The sequence below is a fragment of the Myripristis murdjan genome, chromosome 5 (genome assembly GCF_902150065.1).
Source record: "Myripristis murdjan chromosome 5, fMyrMur1.1, whole genome shotgun sequence".
NCBI classification, from domain to species: Eukaryota; Metazoa; Chordata; class Actinopteri; order Holocentriformes; family Holocentridae; genus Myripristis; species Myripristis murdjan.
In genome coordinates, this window is record NC_043984.1 from 22,487,818 (window position 1) to 22,504,795 (window position 16,978).

The window sequence follows — 16,978 nt, forward strand, 5'->3', positions numbered from 1 at the left end:
TGCGTAGACGAATAAACCTTGAATCTTGAATCTTGAATCTAAAAGCCAATCCGGTTACTTATTTTTTGATAAGTTTGATTACTTATTTGTGAGAACTGATTAATCAGAAAAAAAAAAAAAACGGCATCTAGATTGGAGACCACTATACTTGGGACACAAGAAGTGTATTCAGTCCAATCACTTTTTGAATACAAGTTTAATTGCAGTATTGATCCGTAACAAAAAAGTACCCCCCCCAAATATTTTACTGTCACTCAGTTGGTAAGCACTGATCTGACGCCTGTACAGAACTGTAGAAATCTGCAGTATTGAGAGACAAGAAGTAAATGAACACATTACAAAGAGAATCCTCTTATGCAAACCAAGAATTTCTGAATTCAGCAGGAAGGAGAGTGTGCTGATGGAAGTGGTCGTGGTATTGTGCGCTGACATTCGACCCAGGTGGGCTTCCATCTCCTCTCCTGTCCTGTCCTGTCCAGAGCTCAAACCAAGACTTAAGTCCTTTTCTGCTCTAGATGTCCTTGATCACGTCCTCCAGCTCCTCTTTGGAATACATGTGGAAGGTCTTTCCGGGCTCTATTGTTGCCAGCTACAGAAGAGGAAGGGGATAAGAAAGCTTGCATGAAATGTGGGGATTTAAGCCCTGGTAGTCTGGGTCAATCATGACATTGCTATGGCCAAACACTGTTCAAGAAAAACACTTTGAAACACGACCGACATTGTGTCAATGGCCTGCTTAAGTATTTTCCAACCTATTTTATAATCATTTGCATTCTATTTATTCTTCCAATAAAACACCATTCATTTATCCATTCCAGTAAGACAATATCAATCCAAATCCCTTTACTGCTAATTCTTAGTAAAACAAAGTGAAGGTAAGTGGATGTTCACCTAAACACCTTGTTTATCCCAGTGCAGAGCTATTTACTCCTTTAACTACAGAAAGCAGGTTGCCATCACAGAAATAGTCCTGCAACAGGCAAAACTATTAATTTGGGTGAATAACCACTAACTTCGACATTGTAAGTGCAGTTTGACTCAGTTTTGAACTATTATTCTTTGAAATGGTTAAAGAAATCCTGTAGCACCTATTGTTACTCACAATGCCTCTTTGTACATATATACAGTACATAAATTAAGTAAAGCTTTATTGATACAGCACTTTTTAAAACACACAGTCACAAAGTGCTTCACACACACAGAAAGATGAAAGCCAAAGCATAGAAAAACAAATACATAAAAAATACACACACACACACACACACACACACACACACACACACACACACACATAAATACATACTCAAATACACACATAATGAAAGCACATATAGAAAACACATAAGGTAATATGCTAAACGGAGCACCTGCTCAGTATTACCGGTTATGCCACTGTTTATGCACAAAATTGAAGATACCACTTTAATATTTCAGATCATAGCAGGTCTAGTATTGATCTAATAGATACAGTAAACCTAATTCCCATCACACCTGTTCCTAAATATATTTTTAGACCTATTTGAAACTGTGTAAGAGCCTTTCATTCCTTTACTGACAGTTGTGAACTAACCTCAATGTTGGTGGCATTCAGCTTCTCCTCCATCACCTGCTTCAGAATGGTGAGGGATGACTTGATGGCATCTTTTAATGTCATGGACTGTCAGTCACCCAAGGAAAGAGGGAGAGATAGAAAACTTAGGGCTTTATTTTGGCAATGTTAAAATAGGACTGGCAGGATGAAGGGAGAGAAAAAAAAAAAGAAACTGAAGAGACAGTGTCAAGGAGAGGGTTGACCGGAGCAGCAGGTTTGCATTCATGTCTTTGCACTGGAGGACTCTCATGTGGTCTAGCTTCATCACAGGTGTAAAAAAATCTATGTGCAAAACATTTAGCGAGTTACAAGAAAGGCCAACTTGACCACACTGCCAAGGAATCAAGTCACTATGAGTAGATGAGGGTTCATGTGTTTCAAACTATGACATGGCAATACTATGACAAGATGAATATTTTCATTTTCATATTCTCATAGTTCTATTTTAGTGTGTTTATTCACTTTCAGCCAAACAAGTGCTGTACTTTGATTCGTAGAGTTATACATACTAAGTTATTAGTTAAATAAGGAACTGTGTGTACCTTATGGTAGACCTCCTGCAGAGAGCTCTGGGCTCCCTCTGATGCTGAGCCAATGGCCCGGGCATCACACTGCACAAAGGTGCCTGATGGGTCCATGTGGTACCTAAACAAAGAGCAGTTAGAGGAAAAGACAGATTTGAATCTCTAATGTTTGTTTGTTTTCTTTTTTTAAACATTTGTAGTAAAGAAAAATTAGAATACCAAACATGTGAACGACTTGCTATTCAAAATCAGAGAAGTGTGTGAGGTGCATCTTAAAAATGTTTACGTACAGCTGGGGTCCTTTCTCATCCAGTCCCCCAAAGAGGAGAGCTACACCGAAGGGCCGACTCTGGGAGAAGAACACAGCATGGAAGAGAATAGTAGACACAGTTTTTGCCAGGTCTATCTTAACATCACATATGCATGTGTAAAAAAAAAAAAAAAAAAAAAAACTTTGTATTTGAGGGAGACAGGCGAATATTTCAACATGGAGAGTTGTGAGACTGACCATGGCACCCGGGTCTGCGTCCTCCTCTCCAAACTGCAGCGCCAGGTTGGACACGGCCTGAGTCACACTCTCCACTGTCATTGTCTCGTTGTAAGTGAACCAGTGGTTCTGAGGAGTAATGTACAATTTAAATACAAGAGAACAACAAGATCAACTATTGCTTATATTATTTTTGCTGGGTACCCATCAGTATAAGGTGGTACGTACCTGTGTTTCTACTCTTGCTTTGTCAATCAGAGTCTTGGCATCGGCTATCAAGCCGCTCATGGCACAACCTTTGAAGTGGAAAGAAAGACCATCAGATTGCCTGTGCAGCTTAAAACAGCGTGTCAGTGTTTACAATACAATGGAGATGTCATACAGCATCTTCTGAGAGGAAACAAACAGAGCAGGCCAGCAAATGACTAACTCAAATCAAGACTTCATTTCAAGCCCCACGCCTGTCTTCAACTAGCATCCAGCAAGGATTTATTTTCAAGTTCAGCTGCTTAGTGTTTGCCCCTTGTGACTGACAATCCACTTACCAATGTGACTGTCGATCTCCACAATCTTCTCAATGCTGCTGGGCTCCATCAAGGGAGAGGTGATCCTCTTCTCCACGGCCAGACACACACCCTCCGATGTCTGGATGCCGATGGCCGTGGAGCCCAACTGGGGGAACATGACAAAAACAGAGATTAAAGGCTTCTAATCAGACACAACACCTATATCAAATGTCACATATTAGTATCATCCCTTGTCATGTATGACTCACCTTTATAGCCTCGATGGCATATTCAACCTGGAACAATCTTCCCTCAGGAGAAAAAGTATTCACCCCTCTGAAAGATAAATGTTGGTTTAATATTAAAAATCACTGCAACGGCAAAAAATAAATAAATAAATAAATAAATAAATAAATAAATAAATAACGGTGTTATTGTGAGTCTGTGTGCATTCATGCCTGTGTGGAGATAGTGAAAGTGAAAGAAAACGCACGGACTTGTCGCCATGGATCTCGGCTGCTAACTATCACCATTAGCCCTGCAACTAAAGTACTAACAGCAAAGGTTGGACACACAGCTAGCTAAAGAGTAAACTCGCAGATTTGCTTTAACAGGCCAATGCCAGAAAAAAAAGCCTCTATAGACAACTTGTCAACTTCCGCGTGCTCTGTCTGTGTCAGCTCGCTCCGAGCGCCCAATAAATGACAAAGCACTTTGGCTCCTTCAGGCTCTTATTACTTACCTGTCATATTCCGATCTGGTCAAAAACATCTTTTAAATCCAGAACCTGCAAAAGGAAGTGCGAAACATAAGCCAAGCGGAATACAGCAAAGCAATTCACAGAAAGTAAAAGTTTAGCATTTCTTGCCCACTAGTTTGATGTGACACCGGACGGCACTGTAGCTAACATTTAGCTACTGTTAGCTAACACAGCTAGCAAGTGTGCTAACGAACACCACACACTTCAAGTAACAACGCGAAAAACATCATACACGTCTAATATCAACTTCGTGAAATTATATGCGTCTCCAATAGGATCTAACCTAATAACTCGGTGGCCTTTTTCAAGAATAATACACTTGATTGAAAAAAATCACCTCCTGCAACAGACCCTTGAATGAGTTCGCTGGTTTCAGAGGAAACGTCGGATGTGTGACGTATAAAATGCGCCGGTGTTAAACAAGCACGACTGGGACAGAAGGGTTCCGCTTGTGTGGCGATCGTGTGTTTGTGAAAGCTTCGCAGGGGAACAAATACAACATTTGCCAGCGACTAGATGGGCAGCTCTGTTTGGATAATATCACAGTGCCTCAATATTGACATGTTTGCCCAGTTTGCATTTCATGTCAGCAGTTGGCATTTACATTGTGACCAATCCAATCCTAGAGCTGTCATAGTTGTCAAACCGAAGACAGAGAATAATATCATTGTAAACCGGAGACTGTCAGTCCCATATGGTCTAGCGGTTAGGATTTCTGGTTTTCACCCAGACGGCCCGGGTTCGACTCCCGGTATGGGAATGAGATTTTGACCTGCATGGTGTGAGCTGGGGAGGGTTTTGGTTAATATCCCTGAGCAGGTATTTATCCACCACCATGCCAAGGTGTAATTCAGCATCACACTATACCTGCAAGGCCTGTCTGAAAGCGATACCTTCAGTGGACACTTCTTAAAAACTCCCTTTGGAAGGTAAATTATAATTGCCATTTGGCTTGTTTGGCTTATTCACAAATACAATCAAAAGATATAAAATAAAAATTAGCTGGGAAATGTGAGGGGGCATTGCCTAAAAACCTCCAGTGTCATTCTCCAGACAGCATATCATTTGTTAAAAAGTAAAAGAAAAAGAAACGTAATACAGCATAGCACTTTGACAACAATGCATCCCATAAATACACATCTATTACACAAGTATAATGATTGAAGTCATACAAGACACTCGCAAATACACACACGCACACACACTAAGAACACACTCATGATACATGCAGGTATACCCACACTATCATTAACAGAGGTTACAGTCATGTGATGTGGCTAATAGTTTCCATAAGACAAGTACAAAAAAGTAAGCACAAACCATTTGAAACACGATAGAAAAAATAGGGAAAATATGCAATATTGTTATTGCTGTCAAATGGTCAGTACAAGCTTTGCAGAAAAAGTCCTCTGTACTGTATGTGCATGCCATAGCAGAATATCTGCCACTGAGTGTCGTCAATGAGCTGAATATAAAACGGTGATATATGACCAACACACACTGCATCATAGTCCCACATACTTGGATCCACTGATGGAATCCAATTTTTACTGCAATAAAGTTTAGAGTGGTTAGTCCTTTATCGGCGTAATTTCTCCAACTCAGCAGCAGGACATCTAGAGAATCTAGAAAAAAGAAAGAAAGAAAGAAAGAAAGAAATAGATTGAATAGCCTATAAAACTTTATGGCAATATGCTTTCTCTACATCTGTGGTGTATCTATTGGCTGCTCAAAAAAACAAACAAACAAACAAACAAAAAAACAAAAAAAACATGTAGTGGTGTGCTGACAGAGAAAAGCATACTGAAGATAATCCAGATCAACTCAGGTTCACACCACTTTAATCCGGACTGAAACTTGGTCTCAGTTGGAACCGTGTGTGAATTCACATTTAATTTCAGAGCCCAACATTTGTACAGTCCTCTCTGACTCTTTGACCTCTCTCGCTTCGCAGAGCCAGAGAAACTTGCTCGGCTGTAACGGGATAATTGATGAGTTTTGAGAGAGAGGAGTGGAGGGGACGATGTGGAAGCCGGTGGTGTTGGGTTTCATTTCCCGGGTGGGGACACTTTAGTTTGGTTTTGGTTCGGCGCTGCTGCCTAACGTGGCGCTGTATGTCCGCGCAGCGTCCAGATCCCAGGTCCGGCTGTTGTCGCGGATGGATAAACAAGAGTTGTTGTGTTTCTGTCAGGGCCGTCTGCCAGGTGCAAAGCTCCCCAGCCTCCACACTTGAGCCTCACTATCACACTTAACTTTTTTTTCTTTCTTTCTCTTTCTTTCTTTTTCTTTTTCTTTTCTTTCTTTTTTTTTTTTTTTTAAACATGAAGCCCGAGAGAGACGACGTGATTTTTCAAGCTCTGCTGCTCATCCACAGTAAGTCGTCTATTGTTTTGTTACCATAGGCTGATGTTATGAAATTGTACGTGCGTGCGTGAGCGCTTGGGCAGTGCGAGGAATAATAAACGCTACTAATAATACCATCACCTCTGCAATAGAAATAACAATAGTACTACAGCACCATAACAGTACTACTTTAACAATAATAGTAGTAGTTGTTAGGTCTGCACGATATGGACAAAATTTCATACCTCCATATTTATGGCAAATATCCCGATAGTGATACAATACACGATATGACTGTGGGATTACATTTATATTGATTTTTAAGTATTGCAACAGTGAAAATTAAGCATTTAAAAAAAAAAAAAAAAAAGATAGTAAATAATACCAAATGGATGTAGAAAATACAGTTACTTCACAAAGTGTTTTATTGATCAGAACAGACCAATCACTGTCTTAGGCTAAACCTAACTCTAAATTTAATATTGTCCATATGGTTGCCTTTTGAGATAATAATATCTGGCATGCTCTTATTTAAGTAACGATACAATAACAATGTTGTTTAACCCTAGTAGTAGTTGCTGTTGTCATAGTAGAAGCAGCAGAAATAGCCTCCAGTTAACAGTACTACTATTTACTGTTATGAGTACTAATGGTACTATTACTACTTTGACTACCACTATTAGTACTACTACCATCATCACTACTAGCAGTGCCATTACAACAACTAGCACTACTACTTCTACTTCTACTACTGCTGCTACTGAACTACTACTGCTACTATTGAATGAAGAAATAAAATCTGATCTGAATTTGTAATACTACAACTAATGTGTGCCATTGCTAAATTGCTACAAGGCCTACCAGTGCTACTACCATTACTACTACAACTAATACTGCTATAATTAAAACCATGAGTACTTTGACTACTACCACTATGAGCATCATCCTCAGTTTCCCTGAGAGTGTGATTTGGATTTGTCAAAACATTTGGTTCCAGGTATTTTATTTGGTTACTATTACTTTTTCATTTGAGAGGCCAAGCCTCAGAATGCATCACTGTGACAGTGAAATAATGGGTGAAAACAAAATAAGCTTGATGAAGTGGAAAAGCAGCAATAAGAGAATATCTGAGTACAGTGGAGCCAAAATGACTGTATTCTCTGTCTCTGTCTTTGTCTCCACCTCACCTTCACTCTCATACACAAACACATTCCAGTTGACTGAGTTTCAATGAGTAACTGTCTAATTTCTTAGGACAGCTTAGTCCAATTATTCACTTTGCAGCACACTGTGGAAAAAAAAAAAACACATCATAAGACAAATACTAGTGAAAGTGCAGACGTTTCAGTATTTCTTGTCTTTATATCTTCCTGATATATCGATTTTTTTTTACAGGTTAAGTAAAGTGGGCTGAGGTAAAAATCTGTTTTTGATGCATTAGCTCTCACAAGAGAATGTATTTGGACACATCAAATAACTGTAGCAATTAATAGAGTTGATGTTCCATGAAATACCCTGGCTGTACAACTTGTTTGTGATTTTAACTGTTTACCCAACTTACCCAAGTCTCCAGGAGAACCAATCATACGGCTGTAGCTCTACAGTTCCCACACATGCCATCACATACTGACCTTAGATTATTTAAATTTACATTGTTTAATCCATAACCTGAATTTAGGAGTTCAGTCCACAACAACTGAGGTGTGCACAATTTGCAAGTCAAAAACGGCCTTACCAGCATATATGTAGTATTTTACAGCAAGCTGACTGTGTCTGTTTAAGTGATTATCTCTCTCATTTTTTTGCTGTTTCTATTTCAGTTCCTGTGGCCTGCCTCTTCACTGCAGGTGTGTTCTCTCACTTCATGTGAATGTGTGTTAGTGTGTGTGTGTGTGTGTGTGTGTGTGTGTGTGTGTGTGTGTGTGTGTGTGTGTGTGTGTGTGTGTGTGCGTGTGTGTGTGCATGTGCGTGCATTGGGGATTTTGAGAATACAGAATGTTTCCCATGAAATGGATGCACAATGTATAAACCCGTTCCCTCCCTCCCCATCTGTTCTGCAGTGTCAGCCCAGTCTGACAGCAGCAGCAGTGTAGTGGTGGCAGGTTACAATGTTAGCGCCCCTGCTGGGTCAAGCGTGGTGCTGCAGTGTGTGAGCGGTCGCATGGTGTGGACCAGGGACAGACTGAAGGACAGACAGAGGGTGGTGCACTGGGATCTGTACCGGGCCCGTCCAGACTACGCCATGGAGAGGGTGGCAGACATGTTCTCTGCAGGAGACCAGAGGATCTATAACTCGTACAACCAGGGCAGAGTCAGCCTCAGCCAGTCAGCCTTCAAGGATGGAAACTTCTCCCTGGTCATCAGAGGTAAAGGGAAGAGGTTTGAAGACTGGGGCTATTTGTGAATTGGGCTCAGTACAAATTGCATTGCTTCTCCAGATTGTAATGGAGTGGTGCATATAAGAGCTTCTCTCGTTTGCTATAAGTTCTAAATATGATTATCACAACCTTGATTTTATACTATGCATATACACTACTCACAAAAAGTTAGGGATATTTGGCTTTTGGGTGAAATTTATGAAAAATGTAAAATGTTCACACTACAGTGATATTATATCATGAAAGTAGGGCATTTAAGTAGAAGCATACACTGGTGATTTCCTCATCTCAAACAATTTCTTGAAACAAAAGCCAACAACAGTGGTGGATATACCACAACAAAAAATGTCAGTGTCAATAACTTGTCATGTGCCCTTGAGTATCAATTACAGCTTGACAACGACGTCTCATGCTGTTCACAAGTCGAGTCATTGTCTGCTGAGGCATGGCATCCCACTCTTCTTGAAGGGCGGCCCTCAGGACATTGAGGTTCTGGGGTACAGAGCTCCGAGCCTCTACACGGCGACTCAGCTGATCCCATAGGTTTTCTATGGGATTCAGGTCTGAGAAAGTGCAGGCCACTCCATTTGAGGTACCCCAGTCTCCAGCAGCCGTTCCCTAATGATACGACCTCGATGAGCTGGAGCATCAAACACCTGATGTGAATTTTGCCGTTAAACTCCTTGTTAGAGAACAGCAACTTGTGCAAAAAGTACTGAAACATTGAACAGTTGGACATGTGCATTCAAAAGTTTACAGAAGGTCACATTAAGTTCACCTGTAAAGGTTATAATGCATTTTAGGTTCATCCTGAAATTTCACCCGAAAGCCGAATATCCCTAACTTTTTGTGAGTAGTGTATATTACACATATATTCATGTTTGAAGTTTTTCTGTCTTTGTGGGATGATAGATGTGACCATGAATGACCGCGGCCTGTACTCCTGTAACCTCCACCATCACTACTGCCACCTGTATGAGACAGTCAGAGTACAGCTCAATGTCACCAGATCACGTAAGTATTTTTCATATCAGCAGGTAAACAGAGTTCAGCACAAAGTAACACATTAGCACAGTACCTGTGACTGCCATTTTGAGTCTTTAACCCACAGTAATTTTAATGTTAAACTCCATTTATGTCGGCATAGTTTTAATGTTACATTATGTGTGTCAGGCCGTAAGGAACAGCGGTTCTGGGATGGACAAAAGGCGGTGTATGTGGTGCTGCAGGGCAGCACAGTGGTACTGCCATGCGTCAACCGACGGAGTGTGTGGACAGACGGGAGCAGTGAGGAGGAGCAGCAGGTGTGTGTGTGCGTGTGTGTGTGTGTGTGTCCTCCTGTATAACCTAGTTCTTCACATGGTCATTTATCTTGCTCTGACTTTAGTAGTCTTGCAGGATGTTTACAAAGGAAATGTAAGTCAGAGTCTAAATCTTCCTCTGCCTTGTTGACATCAAGGTAGTGCACTGGGACCGTCAGGCGCCGGGGATCCGCCATGACCGCGCCGATCGGCTCGTGGATTTGTACGCCTCAGGGGAGCAGCGCAGCTATGGACCCCTGTTCCTCCAGAGGAAGATGAACATCAGCAATCAAGCTTTCTCACAGGGAGACTTCTCACTGGCCATATCTGATCTACAGGTGTGTGTAAAGGATCAACTGCTACCATTTTTCCAGTACTGATACAGATTATGAAACTTTAACTATCGACCAATCCAATCCATTACTTTCAGCGGACAGTGTAGTTTTGGACGGTTAGTTTGGGGTCACTGGGCAAAATAAGTGATGTAACATTTTTCCAAAAAAAGAGACAATCAGGATGATGTGTTCTGCTCGGGTAAGGCGTACAATTTAATTCAGTTCAGTACAATTTAATTGAACACCAAGTTACAATTGCAACATTCACCTGTAATTTAAGCAGAAAACAGAGTGGCCCAACAAAATACTAATTTCAGTTTAGAGAAACTGTGTGAAATGTCCTGTTGTTACAGTAAATATAATGGTGTGGTTATGTGCGCTTGTTTTGATTTACGGTCCTGTACATATGGCAGAAACCTAACGTTGTACAGTATTTAAACATAACAGACTGAGGCAACATTAGAATAACAACACTGAGATACAGAGTGAGAAATCAGGTTATCTTGATGCTGTCAATTCTAAAAACACTGGTTTTGGTATTATTTACACAATGTTTGTATTCACTTGGTAGCTAAGTGTTGATTCTGGTGACATCCATTTTGTAGTGTATATTTTGAATTGTATGCATTCGACTCTCAGCCAACAGACCAGGGCCTCTACTCCTGCCACCTCCACCACCACTACTGTGGCCTCCATGAGAGAAGAGAGTTCCAGCTTACTGTAGGACCACCGCAGCCTCAGACCACCGTGCCGCCCAAAGCTCTGCCCTCTGAAGACAAAGGTAACACACACACACACAAATCCTCAAACACTCATAAACAGACTAGCATCTTTACTCATGATCCCAACCCTATAAGACTCATACACCCTCTGGCTTCTCTCTCACTGCTCTGTCTTCCATGTCAGCATGAGCGTCTTAGCAGAGGATGTTTTGTGACTTAGTCTGTGGGTTTCAAACTATCATGTGTACCGTAAGGAGAAAAATCCCATCTGTTTTTTTCATTTGCCCCCGCCCGCCACCACCCCCTCTTGTCCTGTCCTCAAACATCCTTGGTGTTTCTCATCTCTGCCTCAAAACTCTCCAAACACCAGAGCAGTAGAAGAAGAGATGAGAGGAGCATGGAAGAAACCCCGGGTCTCGCTGAACGACTGTTTGCTTTATGAGCACTTTTTCGTGCATTGTCAGCATGTCTGAAGCCAGACCTCTAAAACCTGACCACACAGCTTTTGCCACCCACATCCCCCTCCCCACCACCCAGCCCTTTTAAACCTCACCCTCATCGCCTATCACCCTCTCTTCAACCAGCCTCTCTCCAGTATCCCCTGGCACGCACCTCGGTGCCACAGCTCTTTCATCCCCGTTGAATCACTAGACACATACTCTTTTTTATTGCTTGTGTTGTGTGTTGTGTGTAGGTCTGCTCTCTGTGTGCATTCGTATGTGCGTGCCAGGGTTTAATCTGAAGGCCTGTTTTTGTGTTTAGCGCAATAACCAGTCCCCTCCTTGGTCTACATACCACATTCCATACCACATTTGCCTCTTGTTTTGCTCTCTTTCTCCCATACTTTTTCGTCACTGTCTTCAACGCACATTTCTCGCTCCTTTTGCTCTCGTCTAAAAAGTTACAACAGCACAATGGAGAGAGGGAAGGAGCAAAAGGAGAGCAGACAGAAGAGTGGATTGGCATATGGTGTGACAGGCCACCTCAAATTCTTGAGGAATGAGAGAAATTTTGGTGTGTGTGTCTGTTTTTCACTGCGTCGCTGAGGCAAAGCCGATAATGACTGATGTATAAATGTGGGAAAATCATTAACAGTGGTTAAGAAATGAGAAATGCCTGTGGCCAAGTCCATGTGTGCATATGTGTGTGAGAGCGAGAGAGAGTGTGTGTCTTTGCATGCCAAGACTGATCTAATCTCAGTGGAATCTCTCAGATACAGTTGGTAGACTGCAGACCAGCTCTGCCCACACAATTAATCCCTCTCTCCACGAGCCCCAATAATACAGTAGGACTGCACCATGGGGATTATGCTGTTAAGAAACAACATGCCTTATCTGCCTGATAACACTGATACGTCTCTTGTTTGTTTAATTTTCATAATTTTGTAGTCTTTCTTTCCCTGTGTGCTGTCAAACACTGATAGTCTACTGCAACATTTTGTCTTATTTTAGTCCTTTTATCTGCTCTTTTTTGTTTTGCCCTATCTGGCCTCGCTCCCCTCTGATCTTGTCTGTCTGCCTGGCCTGTTGACTTTGGCTTGCACAGGACATTCTTGAGAAGTTGCAGGACTTTTTCAATCTTTCTTCACCCCAGCTTCTACCCTCCTCTCTGTTTTTTTTCCTCCCTTTTCCCTCTGAAGATCTCGCATGCCTAGGTGTGTTTATTTTCCTCATGTTCTTTTCAGTTGCCTCTTTCCGTTCGCTTTTCCATGCCCTTTCTTTTGCCTTTCCTTATAAAAAAGAGTAGCTCCTCGGTTGTTTATGGACAAGAACAGGAAGCGTGCTTCATGCTTCAGCTGTACAGCAGCTGGCCGGAAAGAGGGCAAAGACAGTCTGAGAGGTAGACTTAGAGGGAGAGCAGAAGGGATGCACTTGGACATTTTGGAGACAGAGAGATACACAGAGAGAGAGAGAGAGAGAGAGAGAGAGAGAGAGACAGAGAGAGAGACAGAGAGAGAGAGACAGAAGTAGATGGACAGAAAGAAAGAAAGAAAGAAAGAAAGAAGGGGGCGAGGAGTCAGCTGTTGAAAATAGGGAATAAGAGATGTAGGTCACCCCTCCCTCCTTCTCATTAGACTCATTTTTCAGAGCAGTTTGGGCAGGGAGAGGATGGAGCAGCCAGTCTAAACACAAACACCCATGTTCCCATAGGGCAGAGGCGTGAGTCAGGCAAAAGGGGCTTGGAGCAAAACAAAAGGATCATAGTGTTTGTAATCTTAATGAACATGCTGTTTTGATGTACATTGCAGACATGGGCCTGTGTAAGCGTTGCCTTTTTGGGTTGTGCATATGAGAGCATGTGCTGGGGACTGTTCAGGCTCAGGCTTTCAACTGGGTCTGTGTGTTAGCTTAGTTTTGTGAGGCAGGCCTCTGGAGGAACATCTCACAGTCCCCCTCCTCTCCGTTGGTTGTCCTCCTACTTTCCACCCTGCTCTGTCCTTCCTTTACTCCTCTTCTTCTCTTCCCCTCAATTCTTTTTTCTGTGTTTTACTGCCAGGAAAAGTAAATCACAGCATGACTTAAAGTCTGGATCTCATTCTGGCTCAAATACGTGGAATCTGTACTCCACAGCTGCTTCTTGCCTTGCACATTTTTAATGAAGCAAAATGAAACCAGGCTTCCCTGCCCCTTCGGTTCACAGCACTCAGCAGAACCGCACATGCGGCTTAATGCTGATTGGCTGATTATTTCCCACTACTGTGAAAACGTGTTAAGCATTTTTTTACAACCAGGAAATTACATGTAACAGGATGTCATCACATGAAAAAATAAATATTAGAATAATACAGACATTAACAAGATGCTAGAGCTTAGGTGGCGTTACACACATGGACACACACATTCTCAGACAGGCACACACATGCATAGACACATACACACACACATACACACATGCAAACACTCATACACACAGACACCACAGGATTTTCTTGGCCTTAGAGAGTAATCTCCATTTGCCAGTGATAGCATATGTTAATCCAGCAGCATTACACTTACACTGTCTGCCACCATAAACACACTTTAAACACAAACCGCTGAATCCTCTGGAAACCACGTCAAGATTACACTGAGCACAGGATCGCACAAGGAGTAACATGGAAAGTTTATGTTAGTGTCCTCAGTGTCAAGGAATGTTCTAAAGCAGAGTCAGGAAAGTCAGAAAGTGATAATATGCAAACTGACATTCTTGTCTGTCCTTTGTTGTTGGCCACACATCAAATCAAATGGTAAAGAAGCAGAGCACCCCCTGCTGTCCTCCTTCTTTTTCCACACAAATCTATCAACCATTATATCAAATACCAGAAAGTCAGGCTGGGTGCTGCAAAAACAACCTGCCTACAAAGTTAAAAATCACTTTAATAAAGGCATAAAAGGCAGTATATAGTCAGTATGTACACAGAGGCATATAAAGGGAGTTGCATTTTAAAAGGTTTTGAGACTACATGAGTATATATGAGTCTTGTGAGAACCACTCAACGAATCATGTTAAAGTGAAAGAGGATAAGGTATCAGATGAAGAGTGGACAGATACGCGTTTAATACTGTCTACTTCCAGCAGGTCATGACTTTTTGAAGGGGTTTTCGCAACCCCCAAAGTGTGGAAAACAAATGGCCAAGCAGGAATTCAGTGTGATTGGCAGGGTGTGTAAAAATAAAAGTTATTATTGGGATGGACATTGGCTGCTCTTATCTTTCACTATATTGGAGAAATAGTCCAGATACTATTTCTGGTTTAGGATAAATACCTTTGTAAGAGTCTCCTAGTGGACAGTGAAAGAGCTGTAACACATCAGCGGCCACAGAAAAAGCCTCCAGTCTCTTAAGACTGAACGGGTGAAGATTATAAATGGAATTTATTGCATGGAGGGGCTTGCCTTTTCTTTAAGACTGCAAAGTGAAAAGTGTATATAATAAATAATGGGCAAAATGGATTGGCTCTGTGTACTCAAGAGGTATGTTTATTAACCCATTAAGTACATCTAATGTGTGCCAAGACTGGCCTTGTTTATCAAAACTGTAATACCCTTGATGACACATTGTTATATATCCAAATAAATCCAGTTTTGTAAAGAAAAAGAAAAAAAAAAAAAGAAAGAAAGAAACAGACTGAGTCATAAGGAAAGAAAAGGATGAAGAGGAATGACAAATGCTGACTCCTCTAATCTGTGTGTTACTCAGACACCACAAAGGCTGAGTCGCCACGAGTCATCAACGTCATTCTGCCTGATCAGAGGCATCACTTTCTGCTGCCGCTGGGCTACGTCTTGACCTCCTTCCTGCTCCTGGCCTTCATCATCCTCATCATCATTCTGATCACACGTCGGCGCCGAACCAAAGGTCAGAGCTATGGGTGATACTGCTGAATGGACGCTGAATGGATGTGAGCTGTCTCTTTCTTAACTTCATCTTGTTTTCTTGTGTTTCAGAGTTTTATCCGCAGACGTCTATAAGGTGAACACTGTGCACACACACACAGACCTGCAAACACACTCAAACACACACAAACACATGCTCATATCTCGCTCTCTTTGTGTGATAGGTCTATCAGAAGTCACAGCAGCTCTGATGAGTTTGAGATGGATGTGACTGAGGAGAAGGCCTGCGCACAGGAGGCGAGAGCATTTGGTGAGTCAGAGGAAGGAGTGTGTGAGACACAAAAGTGTGCTTCTTCTGTATGTGTATTTGTAAAACACTTTCTCCTGTTTAATTTAGACTACAAGAACAACCTACTGAAAGAGAAGGTCCAGATGAACACTCTACCAAAAGTTATTGATCTTGACAAAGGTAACACACACACACAAACACACACAAAGTCAGCCAGCATTTGCTTATATCACATTTTAATTCTTCTTACCCTCCATTTACTTTTGTTTCTTGCAGAGATGGAGAAATTTTGGAAGTGAGAGTATGACAGAGAGAGAGAAAGAGAGAGAGAGATGGAGTCACTGGCTGGTCCAGAGGCTGCGCTCCAAACCAAACACCTCCACATTTTCCTCTGTTCTAGTGGGAGAAGCCACAGAGAGAGAGAGAGAGAGAGACAGGCAGAGACTGTCATCTCCCTCCCTTCTTCTCAGACAAATAAAGTATTGTAATGAAATGCAGAGAAATGCTCCAAGACAACTCACAGTATGAGGCCTCAGATTTTCAAACTGTCAGTATTACATACACAAACAAAAACGGTTTTCATATTGTTAATTTTCAAGCTACAGTAAAAAAAAAGATGGCACAAGACCATTGTGTGTAGCACAACAGCACCACCTAGTGGGGCGTCCTAACTAAGCCAGGACTCAATTTGAGGACAGCCCCACTTTAGCTCCATGTGTTGAATAAATGGTCTGCAAGTCAGTTTTTAACGCAGTTAAACTCTTATAATGAATTGCACACACATCCCATTGTTGATTGCACACAGTTTGTTTTTTTCATCACCCACAGATGATAAAACTGGCTGCATTCCAGTTTAATAAACTGTCAGATTTGTTTCATTTTTTTTTTTTTTTTTAACTTTATGTGTTTGCTCATGTATTCCGTCTTAGTTTGACTGATCAGTACTGAGGCACCTCATTGATCATATCCATGTCTATTGCACAGCAAAGTATACTCAAATCTGCTTACTGTAAGCTATGGCTAACTGTATGCCAACTGCAAAATGAAGCAATGTATGTGAAGATGTTTTATTTTGATGCACATAATGAACCATATATATTTTTTTGTGTAGATTTTTTTTTTTTATTTTACAGGTATTAAAGTTTGCTTGAAAATTAATTTTTGTTATGCCATTACACTGCAAGAATGTATACATGGACAAGCCTGTATACAGAAACAAGCTTATGAATATTATAAACATCATTACTTGTCAGTCGAAATGGACAAGAGACTTGTTTGGTAACAATACAATAATTTACATATGATAAAATGTAAAAGAATGACTATACATCTGTTTAGAGGCCATGCTAGTTTTATGACTAAGGGAAAAATTGTAGCTATTTAAAACTAATCACCTAAATTTTTAAACGTCCTGACATGGCCTAGAG

At 41.4% G+C, this 16,978-nt stretch overlaps 2 protein-coding genes and 1 non-coding gene across 5 annotated transcripts; 2 read left to right on the forward strand and 1 right to left on the reverse strand.

Annotated features, from left to right (window-relative positions):
- Window positions 1-177: 177 nt before the first annotated feature.
- psma5 (proteasome 20S subunit alpha 5) lies at window positions 178-4,317 on the reverse strand. Of its 3 annotated transcripts, none has more exons than XM_030052312.1 (10): window positions 4,206-4,317; window positions 3,851-3,895; window positions 3,378-3,444; window positions 3,148-3,274; window positions 2,831-2,898; window positions 2,624-2,731; window positions 2,406-2,464; window positions 2,134-2,236; window positions 1,571-1,657; window positions 178-589 (listed from the first exon to the last, which is right to left on the reverse strand). In XM_030052312.1, the coding sequence occupies exons 2-10, from the start codon at window positions 3,877-3,879 to the stop codon at window positions 512-514; spliced, it is 726 nt and encodes a 241-aa protein (XP_029908172.1). In that variant the 5' UTR covers window positions 3,880-3,895; window positions 4,206-4,317; the 3' UTR covers window positions 178-511. The 3 variants fall into 3 exon arrangements, with proteins under 3 accessions (XP_029908172.1, XP_029908173.1, XP_029908174.1); XM_030052313.1 differs by having other exon boundaries at window positions 4,152-4,241; XM_030052314.1 differs by having other exon boundaries at window positions 4,220-4,238.
- mxra8a (matrix-remodelling associated 8a) lies at window positions 3,768-16,670 on the forward strand. Its single transcript, XM_030052311.1, has 13 exons — window positions 3,768-3,777; window positions 6,060-6,241; window positions 8,032-8,058; window positions 8,272-8,577; window positions 9,502-9,603; window positions 9,763-9,893; window positions 10,049-10,228; window positions 10,865-11,006; window positions 15,126-15,284; window positions 15,374-15,398; window positions 15,487-15,572; window positions 15,660-15,731; window positions 15,828-16,670. The coding sequence occupies exons 2-13, from the start codon at window positions 6,190-6,192 to the stop codon at window positions 15,848-15,850; spliced, it is 1,305 nt and encodes a 434-aa protein (XP_029908171.1). The 5' UTR covers window positions 3,768-3,777; window positions 6,060-6,189; the 3' UTR covers window positions 15,851-16,670.
- trnae-uuc (transfer RNA glutamic acid (anticodon UUC)) lies at window positions 4,557-4,628 on the forward strand. Its single transcript has one exon. It is a non-coding gene; the product is annotated as a tRNA-Glu (tRNA).
- Window positions 16,671-16,978: the final 308 nt, after the last annotated feature.